This window comes from Caretta caretta, chromosome 18 (genome assembly GCF_965140235.1).
Source record: "Caretta caretta isolate rCarCar2 chromosome 18, rCarCar1.hap1, whole genome shotgun sequence".
Taxonomy (NCBI): Eukaryota; Metazoa; Chordata; order Testudines; family Cheloniidae; genus Caretta; species Caretta caretta.
In genome coordinates this window covers 5,754,669-5,775,661 of record NC_134223.1, presented here as the reverse complement: position 1 = coordinate 5,775,661, position 20,993 = coordinate 5,754,669, and the positions used below count along the sequence as shown (strand labels likewise).

The following is a 20,993-nucleotide window of genomic DNA, read 5'->3' as shown; positions in this document are numbered from 1 at the left end:
TGGGATAGCAAACAGTGACACCCTGTGGCCGGCCGGTTGGCCTATATCCCTACTCTGCATTTGCTGGAGAACCAGCTGATCCCAGCACTCAGAGCCAGGGGCTGCCTCCTGGCCAGCCAGTGCTCAGAACCCCACTGGAAGTGGGATGCCCATCAGAGATGCAGTCACTGATGGGGACCTCAGTAGCTGGGTGGCTGCAGGAAGTGGGCCAGGGGGATGCAGTAGTGACTGGGGAGGTGCTGATACCATGGGGTGATAGCACTTTACAATCCACAAGCTCCCCTCCCTGTTACAAGCCCCCTGGCTACTGCACCCCCTCCTCAGCTCCACTCAGTCTTTTCTGCTACCCCCTGCTGGGCACATCTGCCTCTGCCCATGGTCATCCTCCCTCTCCTTCTTCTGCCTGGCCACGAGCACAAAGGGGGAGGGGGGCACTGGGGGTGCAGAGCCGTCAGCAGGGCATGGATCCACATCAGGGCAAGTTGTTCCAGGAGAAGGGGGCTTTGAAAGGGAAGATGGTCCTGCAGCTAAAGCCTGTAACAGGCCTCTGGGTTTCACTGCTGCCTTTGCCTTGTGTGGCCTGGGGCAAGCTGCTGCCCCAGCTGTAAAATGCGAGTTGTGATTCTGCGGGTACATGGGCCATGCATCGTGTGACCCCGCCGTGGCTGGCCCTGCACGCAGCCTAACTTAGCAACTGTGAATGGTGCATTGAACAGAGGGGGAGGTAAGTTTTTACCCTGGATTTTACAGGCTCGGGAGACTGAGTGGAGCTATGCCTTGCAGCTCAGGCCCTTGAATTGACGCATGCTTCCTTAGGCATTGTGACTGTACCCTTCCGGGGACAGGAAGGGGGGCACGGGGCTAAGGTACAATCTTAGGAGGCAGGAGCCCAGAGCCCAGTTCCAAGCTCTGCCCCTGACTCTTGGTAAGGCCACACACTCTGTGCGCCTCAGTGTTCCCACCTGCAACGAGGCCAGTACCACCCCCTCCCGTGGGCTGGTGAAGAGCACTGAGATCCCAGCCGGAAGGTTTTAGGGCCAAAATCTCCCTGTTACTTGGTCCCTGCTGGAGAAACATGATGCGGCCAGGCTTTGAACTGGGGCGGGGCATGTGTGTGTAAAATGAGCAAATCATGCTGGCTTGGGTTAAAATAAAATCACCATAGCCCTTTCAGCCAAGGAGCAGGAGCCCTTCAGCACCCACAAAATTTCACAACCCCCACATGGTCTGGAGCCCCCATCTCACCAAGGCAGGCAGTGCAACATGAGACCCATCAGTCAGGCCAGGCTTGCTAGCACTGGCTACTCAGCTGCCTGCTACAAGAGTCCGTTCCCCTCTCTGGTCCTGGTTTATACCAGGTGGCAGCAGGGTCCATGGTAGGAGTGGAAATAGTTCTGCAGGACCCATGACTGATGTGGAAGATAGGAGCCCAAGAACTGGCAGGTTGGACTGGCATATGATATTACCTTCACCCATGATCTTACTTGGCTGGATAGGCCAAAGCAAAGATACAAATGCCGATCAGAGGAGGGCACGTCGGGGGCAGGCTGACGTGGGGGGGAGGGGAGGGGAAAAGAAGATTGAAGCACATCAGGCCACATAGCTCCAAACATTTCCTGGCACCTCACTTGTCACTGATCAGGTCAGGACCCACAGAGGACAATGATAAACAGTCAGAAGCGCAGTAATGAAAGGTGAAGGGGCTCTTGCCATTCACCCTCCAGCTCAGCGTATTTTATACACTTTATTCTCTCGTATGGTCATACGACTGACAGCACAAGCGTCCACGGATTCCCCTCTTCCGCTTAACTCACTAGACCGGAAGTGGATGCGCACGGCTCCTCATGTCTCATGATGGGACGTGTCTGGAGCCCAGCCCAGTCGCTCATTGCAATCACCGTGCCGGAGGAGGTGGACCAAGGGTTGTGAAGGAGAGGCTAGTGCAAGGTCAGACAGAGCCTGAATGGGACAGAGCAAACACATGGCCAAGGGGGATGAGACAAGCCTGGAGCAGCAGGTCCGGACAGTCCCCTCATGGGCTGCTGAATTTCAAGGTCAGCTCCAGTCTCACCCAAAAGCAGAATTCAGAGATCCAGTCCAGCTGAGCCAGCCCGTGCTATCCAAACATCCAGCCCAGCTGCAGGCTCATCCCCTTCAGAGCCCCTGTGGAACGGGCTACAGAGGAATGGCTCTGCGCCCCCAGGACAGTTAGATGCTTAGGGGTACTGAGTGACACCCCAGCCCCTGGTGCAGAGGGACGCTGAGGAGGTACACATGGTGGGTAGGGCTGGCCTGCTGCTGTGAGATGAGAGGGAGCCCCCACCTGCATCAACACCCAGTGTGGAGGGGTATTCCCTTGGCAATGAATTAGGAGTGAATTCTTTACAATGAGTGAGCAGGTGCTGAATTAACAGGCCTGGACCTGGACCTCCATCCCCCAACTTGTCTCCCCTGCTACCCTGCCGAGGGGCCTCAGCCTTGACTTGAAGGGACAGCCTCCAGGAAGAGAGCAAGGTCCATGCCCATTCACTCACTAGCAGAGGCTGAGCAGGGGGCCGATGGGGATTGTGTGTCAGGCAATAGGGACACCTGTGCCTAGATCCAGCTGGCCACCAAAAAAGCAGATGGCAGCAGCCAGGTCTGGCTTGGACCAAGCTCCTCCTAGCCCTCCTGTCCACCATGGCCTCTTGCCCTCCACCCACCTCCATCACTGGCCTCATGCACTGGTTCAATGGGCAAGAAACTTGGCTTTGGGGTTGATCCAGGGACAGCTGGCTCCTGAGACGAGCGCAGCAAGCTCAGGCACCTGGAGAGGCTGGGATCGCTAGCGGACGAGAGGTTCTGGGTGGGGCAGGCTAGAGACGATCTGGAAAGAGCCAGCAGGGAAAGTGAAACCTTTAAACACCAGGGGTGGTGGGGGAATGGTTTCCCATTCGCCAGTATGCGATGCAGAGGGCGACTGGGGGCCTCCCCATTTCCAGGGACTGGGGCACGTCGACCAACCACAGTGTGTTTGGGGTGCGGGGAGCAAAGAGTCATCTAAGTAGTTTGCACCGTCCCAGGTTAACAACCGTCCATTTGATCATGTCCTCAGCAGATCGCCCCCGAATCTGGTTAGTATCTGGAGCACATATGGCATGTGAATTAAGCCGCTTCAGTTGGCACGGCCTGAAGCTTAAAATGTCACATTTCAGTCCTGGTTGCTGGGGCTTTGCCTTTCTTGCCATCGCTGGAACACGGCAGCCCCTTCCTCATCTCTCGGCTCCGGCCCCTCCACTTGAGGACTTGGTCACTGAGCTGGATTTTCTGCCAAAGGCCTCAGGCCTAGGCTGGGGCTGCCTGGAACTGGAACCGGGTTCAGGGAACCTTTGAGAAAAATCCTGCAGAGAAGGAAAACCCCATCCCCAACCACCACACAAATATTAGACAGTGAACAGCCTCTCCGGCCAAGAATCTGCACCCGCAGCCTGCCCGAGGAGCATCAGGGATAAGCTAACGGGCAGCTACCTGGGTCCCATAGCCAAGAGGACACAGGAGCTCTCTTGGGCTCTCACTGGGCTGCACAGCCTTGGCCCACTCCCCAGACAGGAGTGCCCTGAGGAGCTGCTACCTGTCTCCCTCTGACACTTGGGGCCCAGGTCTCTGCTGGCGTCAGAGTCATTCCACCACAGAGAACTGGGCCCTTGCGCTGTGCACAGGATGTTCTCATTTGCTCCATTGCAACTGGTGGCTGGCTTCATCCTCCTGCCTCTGTGGCAACTCCTTAGCTACCCATCCGCGTTCCTGTTGACCCGCTGTGCTTAACATACTTCTCCTCTCCCCGCACTCCCACAATTCCTCCCCCACCCAGGTCAACTCCTCCTGTGTCTGACCAGGAGTTGGGAGGTTTGGGGGGAACCCGGGCCCACCCTCTACTCTGGGTTCCAGCCCAGGGCCCTATGCGACGGCTACAACTCCCTGGGCTACTTCCCCATGGCCTCCTCCCAACACCTTCTTTATCCTCAACACAGGACCTTCCTCCTGGTGTCTGATGATGCTTGTACTCCTCAGTCCTCCAACAGTCCACATTCTCACTTTCAGCTCCTAGTGCCTCTTGCTCCCAGCTCCTCACACGCGTGCCACAAACTGAAGTGAGCTCCTTTTTAAACCCAGGCGCCCTGATTAGCCTGTCTTAATTGATTCTCTGCAGGTGTTCTAATCAGCCTGTCTTGTTTCCAGAAGCTTCCCGATTGTTCTGGAACCTTCCCTGTTACCTTAACCAGGGAAAAGGGACCTACTTAACCTGGGGCTAATATATCTGCCTTCTATCACTTTCTTGTAGCCATCTGGCCTGATCCTGTCACAGTGGGCAGTCTCACCTGAGCCCGGCAGATGTCCAGCATGATCCCTGCCCGAACCAGGCACCAGATCTCACCCACCAGCGAGATGAAGATGTTCATGATGTCCATCCACCGGCCGACTGTCATTAGGAGGATGAGGAGGCCTCCCATCCTCACAAACACCGTCTGATAGACCATCTGCTCGCTGGGGTTATGCCTCTGCTCCTCTGCCAGGAACAAAGCCATCCCACAGTCACGGCATGAACCATTTCCTACCCTCCCTTTGGGCTTGGGCAGCAGCTTCAGCCACGCCATGGGGCTGCTATGGCCAGGAAAATGGCTTAGAAATGGTCCCTTCCAAAGACACTGGGTACAGCTACGCTGGAGGTGTAACTCCCAGCTCGGGCAGACATCTGCACTAGCTTTGGTCAAACTAGCGTGCTAAGAACAGAAGAGTAGCTGCAGCAGCACAAGTGGTGGGCTGGGCTAGACACCTGAAGTATGTACCAAGGGTCCCAGGCAGGAAGGTTCTCAGGGTGACTAGCCCATCACCGCCACAGCTCCGCTGCTAGTTTTGTATGCAAGCTCGGCCACATCTCATGCCAGTCTCTCTACCTAAGGTGGAAACTGCCCCTGTGGCTCCAGCATAGACACACCCTTTGTGACACCAGGAGCTTTGCAGCCACATTGCAGCCATGGGAGAGAAAAACTGGCATCTGTTCTGTCCCCAGGGAGGGGCTGCAGGAAGCCATGCTCCTGAGCTGCTGCCCAGGACAGTCCAGATCTCTGCCCTTGGCAGAAATTGGAGAATGGACTGTAGGCATTGGATTTCTACGACCTGTGCTATGCAGAAGGTCAGAAGAAGAGGATCACAGTGGTCCCTTCTGGATTTATAATCTGTGGATCAAGGTGGTGGGAACAGTTCCCGGGACTGTGCTTCATTGCAAAGGCAAAGCTAAATGCTGAGGTTAAGAATGAGAGAGAAACATGCCTGAGCGCGACCGAAACTACACAAGCAGCAGGAGAGAATTCGGTCCCATTCTGGTTCCAGACATTCACGCCCACCACACTCGCTCCACCAACAAAGGGCAAAACAGAAGCGCCACATCATCAGAACAAGCTCCCATTGGCTGATCATACCCTTGTGGGCAGCTTGACCCCTTGTCCTGCATCCAACAGCTGGACTAGTGAAGAGGGCTTTAAACTAGGTTCACCGGGGGAAGGAGACCAAAGCCCTGAGGTAAGTGGCCAAGTGGGATACCGGGAGGAGGCACGAGCAGGAGCGCGTGAGAGGGGAGGGCTCCTGCCTCATACTGAGAAAGAGGGGCAATCAGCAGGTTACCTCAACTGCCTATATACAAATGCACGAAGCCTGGGATGTATAAGTAGGGGCATAGCGAGCAGATCGAGGGACGTGATCGTCCCCCTCTATTCGACATTGGTGAGGCCTCATCTGGAGTACTGTGTCCAGTTTTGGGCCCCACACTACAGGAAGGATATGGATAAATTGGAGAGAGTCCAGCGAAGGGCAACAAAAATGATTAGGGGTCTGGAACACATGAGTTATGAGGAGAGGCTGAGGGAACTGGGATTGTTTAGTCTGCAGAAGAGAAGAATGAGGGGGGATTTGATAGCTGCTTTCAACTACCTGAGAGGTAGTTCCAGAGAGGATGGTTCTAGACTATTCTCAGTGGTGGAAGAGGACAGGACAAGGAGTAATGGTCTCAAGTTGCAGTGGGAGAGGTTTAGGTTGGATATTAGGAAAAACTTTTTCTCTAGGAGGGTGGTGAAACACTGGAATGCGTTACCTAGGGAGGTGGTGGAATCTCCTTCCTTAGAAGTTTTTAAGGTCAGGCTTGACAAAGCCTTGGCTGGGATGATTTAACTGGGGATGGGTCCTGCTTTTGAGCAGGGGGTTGGACTAGATGACCTCCTGAGGTCCCTTCCAACCCTGATATTCTATGATTCTATGGGAAACAAGCAGGGAGAACTGGAAGTCCTGACACAGTCAAGGAATTATGATGTGATTGGAATAACAGAGACTTGGTGGGATAACTCACATGACTGGAACACTGTCATGGATGGATATAAGCTGTTCAGGAAGGACAGGAAGGGCAGAAAAGGTGGGGGAGTTGCTCTGTATGTAAGGGAGCAGTATGACTGCTCAGAGCTCAAGTATGAAACTGCAGAAAAACCTGAGAGTCTCTGGATTAAGTTTAGAAGTGTGAGCAACAAGGGTGATGCCGTGGTAGGAGTCTACTATAGACCACCGGACCAGAGGGATGAGGTGGACAAGGCTTTCTTCCGGCAACTCGCAGAAGTTACTAGATCGCAGGCCCTGGTTCTCATGGGAGACTTCAATCACCCTGATATCTGCTGGAAGAGCAATACAGCGGTGCACAGGCAATCCAGGAAGATTTTGGAAAATGTAGGGGACAATTTCCTGGTGCAAGTGCTGGAGGAACCAACTAGGGTCGGAGCTCTTCTTGACCTGCTGCTCACAAACCGGGAAGAATTAGTAGGGGAAGCAAAAGTGGATGGGAACCTGGGAGGCAGTGACCATAAAATGGTCGAGTTCAGGATCCTAACAAGGAAGAAAAGAGAGCAGCAGAATACAGACCCTGGACTTCAGAAAAGCAGACTTTGACTCCCTCAGGGAACTGATGGGCAAGATCCCCTGGGAGAATAACATGAGGGGGAAAGGAGTCCAGGAGAGCTGGCTGTATTTTAAAGAATCCTTATTGAGGTTACAGGGAAAAAACATCCCGTTGTATAGAAAGAATAGTAAATATGGCAGGTGACCAGCTTGGCTTAATAGTGAAATCCTTGCTGCTCTTAATCACAAAAAAGAAGCTTACAAGAAGTGGAAGATTGGACAAATGACCAGGGAGGAGTATAAAAATATTGCTCGGGGATGCAGGAGTGAAATCAGGAAGGCCAAATCCCACCTGGAGTTGCAGCTAGCAAGAGATGTTAAGAGTAACAAGAAGGGTTTCTTGAGGTATGTTAGCAACAAGAAGAAAGTCAAGGAAAGTGTGAGGGAATGAGGGAGGCAACCTAGTGACAGAGGATGTGGAAAAAGCTAATGTACTCAATGCTTTTTTTGCCTCTGTCTTCACGAACAAGCTCTGCTCCCAGACTACTGCACTGGGCAGCACAGCATGGGGAGAAGGTGACCAGCCCTCTGTGGAGAAAGAAGTGATTCGGGACTATTTAGAAAAGCTGGACGAGCACAAGTCCATGGGGTCGGATGCGCTGCATCCGAGAGTGCTAAAGAAGTTGGTGGATGTGATTGCAGAGCCATGGGCCAAAAAACTCATGGTGATCCGGGGAAGTCCTGGACGACTGGGAAAAGGCTAATGTAGTGCCCATCTTTAAAAAAGGGAAGGAGGAGGATCCTGGGAACTACAGGCCAGTCAGCCTCACCTCAGTCCCTGGAAAAATCATGGAGCAGGTCCTCAAGGAATCAATTCTGAAGCACTTAGAGGAGAGGAAAGTGATCAGGAACAGTCAGCATGGATTCACCAAGGGCAAGTCATGCCTGACTAATCTAATTGCCTTCTATGACGAGATAACTGGCTCTGTGGATGAGGGGAAAGCAGTGGACGTGTTGTTCCTTGACTTTAGCAAAGCTTTTGACACGGTCTCCCACAGTATTCTTGCCAGCAAGTTAAAGAAGTATGGGCTGGATGAATGGACTATAAGGTGGATAGAAAGCTGGCTAGATTGTTGGGCTCATTGGGTAGTGATCAATGGCTCCATGTCTAGTTGGCAGCCGGTATCAAGTGGAGTGCCCCAGGGGTCAGTCCTGGGGCCGGTTTTGTTCAATATCTTCATAAATGATCTGGAGGATGGTGTGGATTGCACCCTCAGCAAGTTTGCAGATGACACTAAACTGGGAGGAGTGGTAGATATGCTGGAGGGTAGGGATAGGATACAGAGGGACCTAGACAAACTGGAGGATTGGGCCAAAAGAAATGTGATGAGGTTCAACAAGGACAAATGCAGAGTCCTGCATTTAGGACGGAAGAATCCAATGCACCGCTACAGACTAGGGACCGAATGGCTCGGCAGCAGTTCTGCAGAAAAGGACCTAGGGGTTACAGTGGACGAGAAGCTGGATATGAGTCAACAGTGTGCCCTTGTTGCCAAGAAGGCCAATGGCATTTTGGGATGTATAAGTAGGGGCATTGCCAGCAGATCGAGGGACGTGATCGTTCCCCTCTATTCAACATTGGTGAGGCCTCATCTGGAGTACTGTGTCCAGTTTTGGGCCCCACACTACAAGAAGGATGTGGAAAAACTGTAAAGAGTCCAGCAGAGGGCAACAAAAATGATTAGGGGACTGGAACACATGAGTTATGAGGAGAGGCTGAGGGAACTGGGATTGTTTAGTATGCAGAAGAGAAGAATGAGGGGGGATTTGATAGCTGCTTTCAACTACCTGAAAGGGGGTTCCAAAGAGGATGGCTCTAGACTCTTCTCAGTGGTAGCAGATGACAGAACAAGGAGTAATGGTTTCAAGTTACAGTGGGGGAGATTTAGGTTGGATATTAGGAAAAACTTTTTCACGAGGAGGGTGGTGAAACACTGGAATGCGTTACCTAGGGAGGTGGTGGAATCTCCTTCCCTAGAAGATTTAAGATCAGGCTTGACAAAGCCCTGTCTGGGATGATTTAATTGGGGATCGGTCCTGCTTTGAGCAGGGGGTTGGACTAGATGACCTCCTGAGGTCCCTTCCAACCCTGATATTCTATGATTCTATGACTTGCTCATTGGGGGCTCTCCGTTTTAAAGGTCCCATTATGAACAGTTAGTTCTCATGAATAAGACCAGGGGGTTCCTCCGTCATGCCTGGAAGTGCGCAAAACAAATCCCCTTGCCAAAAAACCCGAGGGCCCTTGGGAGCCTTCTGGCCAGGAAGGAGCTCAGCTGGTTTCTTAGTGGCCACGGGGACCTCACCTTGCATGTAGATGACCAGCAGGGTGTAGCAGATGGTGAGCGGCGTCCAGAAGCGTATGGCCTCCGAGGTGGTGAGGAAATCCCTGTTGATCAGCGCGACAGCGGCCAGGTCAGCCACCACGAAGGTGATCTTGAGGGCGTTGCAGAGCAGAGTGGGGATGCCGTGCCAGGTGGTCAGCAGGAAGATGCAGACTCCGCAGTAGCGCTCCTTGCTGTGGAGCTCGTACATGGTGCAGACGTGCCGGGCCAGCCTCCAGACGTAGCAGGTGATCAGGCCGGCCAGGCCCAAGGCGAGGGTCAGGTTGCAGCTGCGGTGGGAAGCCCCCTCCAGGAGGTAGCTGAGGCTGCAGGAGATGCCGCACCCCAGGGAGTACTGGCACAGCAGGTACAGCTGGCTGCTGTGCGCCCCCTGCGGAAGCGGAGCACTGGAGATGCAGCACGCTCGCTACATGCCCGTAGGGCAGCGGGACGTGTTCCTCGAGACGGAGGCTAGGATTCAGTGGCTGGTCTAATTCCCCAGCACAGCAAATGGAAACCACTCAAGACATCAGAGAGCAGCCGCCAACATGGGGCAGGTAATGTTACAGCACAGCCAAGATAATGGTGGTGTAACGAGACGGCCCAGTATGGTGCACATGGTGCAGCACGGGGACTAGAACCCTGCTCCTTCAGCTCCACCTCCCCCCGCCTTAGCTAAGGGACTGCCCCAATGCAGGCGGCGCCTTTGTTCTCTGTTGCCTTCTAATGTCCAGCACAACATCCCCTCGCCTGCCCTCCACCCCCACCCCCTTGTGGCCTGGGGCCATACATTACATACATGCCTTGAGGTTTCATGAGCTGCAGACCCTGGTAGTTCTCCCATCCCACAGCAGCCCAGACAAGGGATGGTCTGGTGTGCAAAACCTCTGAGCCTACACTTGCTTCTAATCATGTGTCATCTGACTCTGCCCAGGAAGGGTGGGCCAGTGGTTTTCAAACTTTTTTTCTGTCAACCCAGTTGAAGAAAATTGGAGCTGGGGATGAGGGGTTTTGGGTGTGGGAGGGGGTCAGGGCTCTGGGCTGGGGCCAAGGATGAGGGGTTTGGGGTGCAGGAGGGGGTCTCTAGGTTTGGAGGGGCTCAGGGCTGGGGCCAGGGATGAGGGGATTGGTGTGCAGGAGGGGGCTCCAGGTTTGCGTGTGGGCTCAGGGATGGGGCAGGGGCACAGGCTTACCTCTGGCAGCTCCCGGTCAGTGGCGCATCTGGGGTGCAGAGGCAGGCTTCCTGCCTGCCCTGGCACTGCGGACCGCACTGTGCCCTGGAAGCAGCCAGCAGCAGGCACTGCCCCCGCCAGCTACCATTGGCCAGTTGGAGCCAGTGCTCGAGGCAGGGGCAGCGCACGGAGCCCCATGCCCCCCCGCCTAGGAGCCGGACCTGCTGCTGGCCGCTTCCGGGGTGCAGCGCGGTGTCAGAACAAGTAGGGACTAGCCTCCCTTAGCCAGGCAGCACTGCCAACGGGACTTTTAACGGCCCGGTTGACAGTGCTGACCAGAGCCGCCGCGCCCCAGCGTCTTCCATTCCTGGGTCGAGACCTGCAGTTTGAAAAGCACTGTCCTAGGCTGCCACTCAGCCGATCAACGTTTGACTCCTGGCTCTAGTCTCTTGGTCCTCAGAGCAGCAAGGTCTGGAGAAGGAATCAGAGTCAGCTCTGGAAGGGACTGCTCTGCAGCAACTCCCTCAGGCCAGTGGCAGGGTGTTCATAGACTCCACCCGTAATCAGGTCATCAGCTAGGGCTGGACACTTCCTGGGGCAGGAATATTACAGGCAAATGGAAGTTGGAGAACCACGCACAGTGTGGCCTAGTGAATAGAGAACTAAACTGGGACTCATGAAACCTGGGTTCTATTCCTGGCTCTGTGTGACCTTGGGCAAGTCCCTACCCTCTCTGTGCCTTGGTTTCCCCTTCTGTAAAATGGGAATAAATGACACACATCTCCTTTATTAAGCATTTTGAGATCTACTGAAGAAAAGTGCCCTGTAAGAGCTGGGAGTTATTACTACAGTGCACTAGACTATGCATCAGGAATCCACCCTCCTGGTCCAGTCCCAATGATGGCTCATACACGACTACAGAGAGAATCAGGCGATTATTACAGAGGCCCTTACTCAGAGATGACTCCTCACCTTATTCAGGGACAGCAGCATAGACACAGCCCTGAGGGAAAACTCCAGCACCACCAAAGCAGCCACGCGATACCCAACCACCGTGAAGATCAACGTCAGTAGAAAGAAGTGGATGTGATCCAGTACAGACCACTGGGAGCGGATGGTCTCCTCCTCCTTCTGCCTGTCCGGGTCACTGGGAACAGAGAGAGACAGGCTCAGGATACAGCTGGCTCAGGATCAGTCCGTGGGGAAATTCCTCCCTCCTGCTGCATTAGGGGAAGTCCAGGTCCCAGGCTGCTAACCTTCAACCACCTTCACCCCCTGTAGCCAGGTTCTTGTAACCCGCGCCTCTGTGCAGTGCCAGAGCGTGGGAACATCCATTGGCTTCAGTGGAAACAGAGCATCTGCAGGATCAAGCCCCAAGGGGCTGTCCGACTCCCCCCTATCACTCCAACCAAGAGCAGCTTTTCTTGCTTTCTCCTTCAGTCCATCCAGGCCCCTCTCCTGCCTGGAGGCTTCCCCCTGCTCCCCAAGTCCTCCATCCAAGGCAGCCAATAATAACTACCATAGCAGCTCAGGATCCCGAAGTGTCACGTGTCTGCTCTAGTTTATGCATAAAGGCCAGCTATGAGCATCCTGCCCCAGCGAGATGCAGCCGGTTCGGGGGGTGGGGGGGAGAGGAGCTCAAGTCAAAGACACCAGGCCTCAGCCATACACTTATGAACGAGGAGCAGGGGATTTTCACAGAGCAGCTGGGCTTGTGGGTCTTCGGGACTGACCCAAGATATCCAGGCACACGAAGCTGCCCAAGGTTGGCTCCACCTCACGGGCAGCGACTCTCGAATTCTGGCCACACAAGAGGCCCCCTCAGCCGCAAAGTAAATAATAACCCTGAAGAAACCCAGTTCCAGACGCTTCCCCCACCAAAACTACCCACCCATCTCTTCACTGTCCAGCCCAACGCTCTTTAACCTATGCCAGGTCCCCTGTCTCAGCCCCCCTCCCCGGCAGCTGTTCCTCACAGGTCATCTCCTGGGCTCTGGCCAGGGGAGAGAGCGGATCCACTCTGGTGGTGGGTTCAGGGCCAGGGAAGGGGGTGTTCCCCTTTGGCTTTTGCGGTGGCAGGCCTGCCCTGAGCAGCATTTGGGGGGGGGGGGGCAGGTGTCCCTAGGCTGGAGCAAGGCGAAAGGGAAGAGACTCCTTCCAGAAGCAGCTGGGGCTGTGCTGAATAGGCTACAGCTGCTATAGAAAAGCCCCTTCGTGCAGGGGTAGCTTGGTGCTTTCCCCTCCCTGTGCTGCAGGCAAGGGCTCTGGGGCGCACCCCCACAGCCACCTAGAGACACCCAATTCCCAGCCACAGGGGTGCTAGTGTGTCCTCGCAGAGAGGGCTGAGCAGCTCGACCAGCAGAGGTTGCCCACCCTCCAGGATTCATTTCATGCGATGAAACCTCCAGGAAAAAAGCCAGCCAAAATTGGCAACTTTAAGAGTGGCCTGTGCATTGCCGGGTGGGGCACAAAGACTTCTTTTTTGCCATCTTCCCCCCCTTAGAATCATAGAATCATAGAATATAAGGGTTGGAAGGGACCCCAGAAGGTCATCTAGTCCAACCCCCTGCTCGAAGCAGGACCAATTCCCAGTTAAATCATCCCAGCCAGGGCTTTGTCAAGCCTGACCTTAAAAACCTCTAAGGAAGGAGATTCTACCACCTCCCTAGGTAACGCATTCCAGTGTTTCACCACCCTCTTAGTGAAAAAGTTTTTCCTAATATCCAATCTAAACCTCCCCCACTGCAGCTTGAGACCATTACTCCTCGTTCTGTCATCTGCTACCATTGAGAACAATCTAGAGCCATCCTCTTTGGAACCCCCTTTCAGGTAGTTGAAAGCAGCTATCAAATCCCCCCTCATTCTTCTCTTCTGCAGGCTAAACAATCCCAGCTCCCTCAGCCTCTCCTCATAACTCATGTGTTCCAGACCCCTAATCATTTTTGTTGCCCTTCACTATGCCCCTACTTATACAAGTGTAATTAGTATCTGGCCCTGCTGGCCCCCAGAGCCAGCCTGAGGACTGTGGGGCCAGCCAGGGAGCCGATCCTTTGGGATTCGCCTGATCTGACACGTTGGCCAAGCCAAGAGGGGCCCTGAATGCATGTCTTTAACGCGATAACTTTGGAACGCCCTGTCTGATCAATTCCAAAAAGCCAGGGAATGTTCTAGGCATCACTGGGCAGAATCCTACTGATGGGCGGGGGAGGGGTCAGAAAAACCAAAAGGGGGAAGGGGGCGGGGCACATGGAGACCCTGGCACGTGGTTTGCAGAGCCAGCAGCTTCAGCCAGGCCTGCAATCCTCTGCAGATCAAAGAGCTGATTGGGGGCAGCCCTTAATACCATCCAGCGTCACACCACCCCAACCCAGCTCTGCCCATCCTCCCCATAGAGGCTAATGTGCCGACCCCCAGAATTAATAATGGGCTGGAGGGGGACGGAAGGGAAGCCCACAAAGCCATGGGTATGGGGGAGAGGGAATGTAGGTACAGAGAGCCCCTGGCATGCAGGGCAGAAAGAGAGACAATTTTATGGGGGAGAGGGACACCCTGTGCCCCTGGCATGAGGGAGGAGTGGGGGGATTGCAGGGAGTCCCTGTAGTAGAAGGGGATGAGGGGGCAGCACACAGGGATCTTGGGGGTGGGGGGGAGGCGGGAAGAGAATGGAGGGAAGTGTGCAGTGAGCTGGGCCTACACAAGGCATGAAGTATATCACGCCCTTGTGTTATAGGCTAGTAAACAGCGTGCGTGTGTGGGGCGGGGGCGGGGGGGGGGGGGGGGGGGGAGGCAGGAGGCAGTCTAGCCCCAGATGCCAGTAAATCTTTGCAATCAGATCCAAGGCTCTGCCCAAGGAAAAAGAGCTAGAGACTCAAACAGATTTTCCTCCACCAGGCCCAGGGGCAGCTCCGATACCAGGGGACTGGCAGGAGCCCAGCAGGGGACAGAACCAGCCATTCCAGACAGCCCGGTACGGTCACGCTACAGGCCAGGATGCTGCGACCTGCCTGAGTTTTAATGCCAGGCGTCAGAGTCCGTTCTTCACCACATAGCACTCAAGCAGCTTGGGTGCCCATCTCAAGTGAACCCACAGGGCGGTGGGACCTGGGGGCAGGGAGAAAGTGCTTGGAGGAAATCAAAGCTGCTCAGGGAATCATTTTTGTTGGGACAAGCGATTCCTCCCCCACTTACTTCAGACACTGGATGTAGAGATAAATCTTCACCAGGCTGCAGAGGACAGACACGGCACAAGCTCCTATTAGCCCTGCAGGGGAGAAAAGAGCCGGGTGGGTCGTGGGGAAGCCAAGAAGACCAGAGAGGCAACCCAGTAAAGGGCTTTAGCCTCACCTTGCAAGAGAGAGTCCATCAGGGAGGAACCCCAGGCGAAGCCAGGGAGCCAGGAGGCCAGGAACTCAAAGGAGAGCATTTTTCACCAGCACTGAGGGAGCTTGGAATCAGGTGTAAGGAGCTGGTCTCTGCACGGTCTCAAAGGTCTGCAGAGAGACTTTTGATAAGAGGCACCAGGAGGAGGCTAGGGTGCTGGTAAATCATTCTCCATGAGCCCTGCCTGCAATCAGCTGGCCAGAGAGGGCCGGGGGAGTGGGCAGGCCAGCAGCAGTGGGAAGGGCTCTTCACAAGGTTGCCTGGAATTCCTGTGTTAAAGGGACCCAGCCAGGCAAGTTAGTTCTCAGAACAAGGGTTCACCTAAAGAAATAGTTCCACTCATCGCCCCGTTCACGGCCAAGGAACAGATTTCCGTTGGGCACAAATCATTCGCCCTGCCAATTTCGCAACCCCAACACTGCAATGTTTTGCTAGCCTAAGGCAGCCTGGCCCAGTAGCAACGTGGAGGGGAAAAGCTGGGTTCTGTGCTTGGTTCTGCTACTAACTCAAAGCCTGTGATATTGGGCAAGTTAGTTTGTGGCTTGTGCCTCAGTTTCCCCATGTGTAAAATGCAGCAAATGATGCTCGCCCTCTTTCTAAAGAGCTTCCAACCCTTCTGATTAAGACTCTCCTTAAGTACTGGATATTGTTTTTAGTGCATGAAAACTGACCAGAAACAAAAGTGAACTTGCCCACCCCAGCTTCTTCGCTAGCCTCTGAGCATGAAACAGAAACAGCCAAAACATGGAAAAGTACCAGTTTTTAAAAAAAACCTTTGTGGGTTGTATTCTCTCAGGTTTTGGTGCTCACCTAGGGGAAGAAAACTGGTTCTTTTCTTAAAGTGATTTTAAGCCTGACCCCGCCCTGCATCTGTGTAGTTAATCAGTGTAAACACAGGGGCGGGAGACGATATATGGGAGAGAAACTAGAGGAAAAGCTGGTCTCTGTCCCGCTCACCCTTTCCTCAGCTCTCTTCTGTCTGGGTATTTCTAATGAGCCTGGTGGGATCTATGTGGAAAAGACGATGGCAAAGGACCAGCCTCCATTTACATGTCCCTGCCACAGGGTGGAAGGTGCGAATGGTCCAATATAACATTTCTCAGCCAGTTTCTCAACACGGTGGTATTTGTGTTTGAATTACACCCCCCCTTTTTCTCTAGCAGTGTGGTCAGACACTGAGGGAGAGGGACCTGTTGGTACTTAGTGATGATTAAAGTAACCAATGATTACTATGATGTCCTGATACTTTAACCCCTTCAGAGCTGCAATCTGAAGGCCCCACTCCTGTGATCAGCTCTGTGTGGGTCAATGCTAACAGCCATGCACCCTGCAGGGCTCATTGCTCGCTAAGCCTAATTGTAGAGCATCTGAGTGGACTGTACTTCAAATCATAGTCAGCCAGGATTTTAGGAGAGCAGGGCACCTTCTGGGCCATGAGCCCAAATCTGCCCCACCTCGCTCTCTGCTACTGGAAACCCTCCCCAGTGCTCAGAGTTGCAGCCCTGCCTGCAAACCCTCGAGAGCAGCTAAAGCTTGAAGCCAGGTGTCATCTCTTTGCGACCTGGCCAGCTTCTGACTGCTCAATGTAGCTTGGGTAGCGGCCCCCATCCCCTATGGCACAAGGAGCTGTTTGGGGCAGGAGGGTTAATTGTTTGTGTCAGTTATTCTTGGCTCTGGGTGGGTCTGCTCCAGCCCACATCCATGGCCTTACAGCCCAGCTGCCCCTGGAATGTTTGAGGGGTGTCTGTCCTGCAAGAGTTTCTGCTGGTGCAGGGGGATAAATTCAGGGGGATGGGGAGGGACTGTGATTGGGGGTTGGGGGAGTTAGAAGGGACAAGCTGAGTGCTTGACAGAAGGGGCAGGGAGTGGATGGGGCTACTCATGGCTTGATATAGGTGTTGGCCACATAAGCAGACACCTAAAGCATCATCCTTTTAAGCACCTCTAGCCCAGCCACCGCCCACCAGCTGGAGGCCAATCAGTGACAGTCCTGGCCTTTTCAGAGTGCCCCCTACCCCCAGCACCAACGGGGTCCCCCTCCCACCCCAACTTTCAGAGGGGAGGGGAACTGACTAGAGCAGCAAACCGTCTAGGGCTAGCCCCAGGGCCAATTCAGAGGGGGGACCCAGCACTGAATTGATGGTGGTGGTGGGTTCTGTATATTGTTGAGTTTCTGCACCACTCGCTGGTGGCATCAGGGGAGGGCACCAGGGGTGATTCTATGGGGCTGTGCCCCTTTCTGCAGTGCTGTATGCCCTTTGCTCCAGGGGCACACATGAGGGGAGCTGGGCACATGGCGGTATGATGCCAGTGAAGTATAATTGGTCGCATTTCTTGCATGGCCCCAGTAGGTGGCAGCAGGAGTTCACAGGTGAACCAGGTGAACCAGACCTGCTCAGGGTGATGCCAGGTTTAGTTGCTGGTGCACAGGACAGGGATCCCAGCCCCCGTGTGCACACACTATGGCTGATGTGCCTGGGATTGAACTAGGGATCTCCAGAGCTGAAAGCACAAGCATCTACAGCTTGAGCCACAGCTGGGGGCTGAGAGAGATGCCTACAACCGCCTGTGGCTCCGCACCGAGGGGCCCGTAACACCCCCCGTGGGTTACAAATGCCTGGCAGTGCCTGTCCTGCTGCCAGTCCTGGCATTGGCCGGCTGCATGTGCAGCCTGGCATCGGCACCAAAGACCGACCAGCAGGTGCCTAGGGTGGCAGATTGGTGGCAAGGGATGAAGCTGGTGGGACAACCTGAGGGCGGGGGCAGCTGCCAGACGGGGCTCTGAGGAGCAGGAAGTGGCCCCCTGCCCCTTGCCCAGGTGCTCCCCGCCCCCAGCACAGGTAAGGCCGGGGCTCAGGCGCTGAGCGTGGCTGGGTCTCCACCTGGCTCCATGTTAGTGCCCAGCACCCACGGGCTCTGCTGCCCAGCTGCTGCTTCAGCTCTGTGGTGTCTGCTGAGATACCCTAAATCAGTGCTATATAACCGAATTTATGCACCCTGAATCTTCGTATCCCTATCATAATTGAAAGTTACTGGTAATTCCGCCTTATTATATTTTTGTATCCATTTCAACTCAGTCTGTAAACTCACAACGCTTACAGAGTATTATTGTAATATATAGCTAGATAATATCTGAATCCTACTTAGAGTAAGCATTGCAAGTCTAGTGTTTTTCACAGCATGATGCAATGCTCATTCTTATGACTGCATGTGAATTGGTATAAATACTTGAACTGCTTTATGCAAGGTTAATATTAATACAAAAGTAGGTTTGCTTCAGGGAAAGGAATTTTAGCGCAGCCCACAGACTGTTTGGGAATCCTTCAGCTTCGAGGTAACAACTGACGTTATGGAAGTGTGGTGCGGCCACTGTGTCCCGGCCACGAACCAGACAGCGAGGTGCTCATCTGGAAGGGGGGGGGGGCCCAAGCTGGAGGGGCAGAGTGTGGGGCACTGGCAGTGCTGGGGCATGGGGACCCCCCCTCGCCCCACCCCCTGCGCATGGAAGATCAGTGTGCCCAGTCCTGGGTTGCTGGGCCTGGGGAAGGGAGGGGGACCACGTGCTCCCCATTAACTGGAGCCCTACAGGCTGCGAGCTGCCCACTGCTGAGACAATGGGTCTGTTTGTGGTTGAGCTGAGCCACTCAAGCCTGAGCTCGCTCCCCTCTTGGGCCCTGGGCAGATGGTGCCGACCTGCCTGGAAAGGGCCACTGGGAAGGGTAGCCTTGGCTGAGGGTATTGCCTACCCAGGGAGCAGGTCTCAGTCGCTTGCAGGGCTAAGGCCGAGGGGGTCTTTCATCCTGGTGTGGCCCAGTTCATCCCGGGCTGGTCCAGTTCATCCCAGGATCTGTCACTGGGACCCAGTAGCCTCTGCAGCCCCAGGCTGGGGTGTGATAAATGAAGGGGGGAGCTCCCTTTTATGGACACCCAGCCAGCCAGTTAGCTAGCTATAAAACCCGTTAGTAGCTGTTCTCTACTTGCTTTACCTGTAAAGGGTTAACAAGCTCACAGGTAAAAGAAAAGGAGTGGGCACCTGACCAAAAGAGCCAATGGGAGGGCTAGAACTTTTTAAAATTGGGAAAAAAATTCTTTGTCTGTGTGTTGTTTTTCTCCTAGAAAGAGGAGAACAGGGAGCAGTTATGCTGTGAGAAGCTGAAAGCCAGGTATGAAAAACCATCAGATCATACCTAAAGATTGCTTATCAAAACCCCGCAAAATGCAAGTAAATCAGGGAATGTCTAGGAAGCCGCGATCAGGATTATTCCTTTTATTTTTTATTGGCTTGTGGACTCCTCTGTGCTAAACCCCAAATGCTTTTTGCTTTACTTGTAACCTTTAAGCTGGACCTCAAGAAGGTTATTCTTGATGTTTAAATTTTGTAAGTGGTTTTTTTAAATCTAGCAATAGCCTACGTTCCAGGTGTATTTTCTTTTTGTTTTTAATAAAATTTACCTTTTTAAAGAACAGGATTGGGGTTTTGGGGTCCTAAGAGGTTTGTGCAGGTGTTGTTTTAATTAGCTGGTGGCAACAGCTGATTTCCTTTGTTTTTCCTTTCTCAGATCTTCCTGGGAGGGGGCGTGAAAGGGCTTGAGGGTGCCTTACAGGAAGGAATTCCCAAGTGTGCCTTCCTGGTTTCAAAGGGTTTCTTTTCATTTGGGTGGTGGCAGCAGCTACCCATCCAAAGTCAGAGAGAAGCTGTGACCTTGGGAGTTTAATACAAGCCTGGAGTGGCCAGTGTTAATTTTTAGAATCTTTGCGGGCCCCCACCTTCTGCACTCGCAGTGCCAGAGTGGGGAAGCCTCCAACCCAGCAGCACCAGGTCTGGGGGCGGTGGTAGCAGCAGCAGGGGAAGTGCCGGGGGTCCACTGCAAATCTCTAAAGGTGTGTGCAGCACAGCATCTTAAGCGGCCCCTGGCAGGCACCATGTTACCAGCACCAATCTCTGTGCCCCCCAGATGGCTACTCCCTGCCCAATTCTGCTGCTCTCTGGCATTGCACTCCCAGGCTGTCTGCATGGTGCTGCCCTTCCACTTCCTCAGCAAGGGGCTCAGAGCCTGGCCTTGCTCTGATGGGCCCGGTTAGCTGCACAGGTTTTTCTTTGCATTTTCCCTTGGAGCACCCCTCTGGATTTGATCACCTCCTTTCCCCCCACAAAATACACCAACAGTCAGCTAGGGAAGAGCACACATTGGTCCCTTCTTACACTGTGGCCTGGATCCCCAGACATCAAGAGCCAGACATAAGTCATTACTGCTGTTTACCCCGACACTGGGGAGCTGGATTCAATTCTGGCTCATACAGGGGACCTGATCACTAAATTCCAGTTGCAGAATCCCTGTTCAAGGTGCCAGAATGAATGGGGTGTGCTCTCAGACCACAGGGCAGGGTGCCTGCTGCTCCCATACAGGGCAAGTATCTGGGTGGAGCAAAAGCCTCCCCAAACCTGCATGGCTAACTGTCAACACTACACTGCAGGGCGTTGCCCTGCTGCAGTCACTAATGGCTCAGTTCTCTAGTGCCGGTGCAGTCAAGGTTGGAAGGGACCTCAGGAGGTCATCTAGTCCAACCCCCTGCTCAAAGCAGGGCCAATCCCCAATTTTTGCCCCAGATCCCTAAATGGCCCCTTCAAGGATTGAACTCACAACCCTGAGTTTAGCAGGCCAATGCTCAAACCACTGAGCTATCCCTCCCCCCAGTCTTTAAGCCTCGTATGCACTGGTGTATTTCTAACCATCTCCCGTGGCTTTGCTTTGCCAGCGGGGGTTGAGCCTGGGACCTCCTGAGCCAATGCCTACAGCTTTACGGCCTGAGCTGTTTGTTTCCAGGCAGTACCACCCCCACAAATCTCTATGCATGTCTAGCCACCAGAGGGGGACCAAGAGCCATACCGTGTTCATGGGGAGGCACAGTAGCCCCACCCCGGGCAGCTACAAAGGCCGGGGAAGCCGCGCAAGCAGGACACAAAGGCTGACAGCAGTTTATCGACCCCTCAGCTCCCCCTGCTCAGAGCAAGTCTAAGGGTGATTGTTAAAGTTGGCTCTGCTAAGGGCCAGATTCTCAAAAGCTCAGCTCCTAGCCTGCCCTCCATCCTAGTGCCCCGCTGAATGCCTGGCGCAAGGGCAGACCTGCTGCCCTGAACAAC

General features: G+C 54.1%; 1 protein-coding gene across 1 annotated transcript; it reads right to left on the bottom strand.

Annotated features, from left to right (window-relative positions):
- Window positions 1-1,731: 1,731 nt before the first annotated feature.
- Window positions 1,732-15,114, bottom strand: TMEM82 (transmembrane protein 82). Its single transcript, XM_048825243.2, has 6 exons — window positions 14,816-15,114; window positions 14,660-14,732; window positions 11,444-11,618; window positions 9,282-9,690; window positions 4,359-4,546; window positions 1,732-3,380 (listed from the first exon to the last, which is right to left on the bottom strand). Exons 1-6 carry the CDS (start codon window positions 14,892-14,894, stop codon window positions 3,252-3,254), a joined length of 1,053 nt encoding a protein of 350 aa, XP_048681200.1. The 5' UTR covers window positions 14,895-15,114; the 3' UTR covers window positions 1,732-3,251.
- Window positions 15,115-20,993: the final 5,879 nt, after the last annotated feature.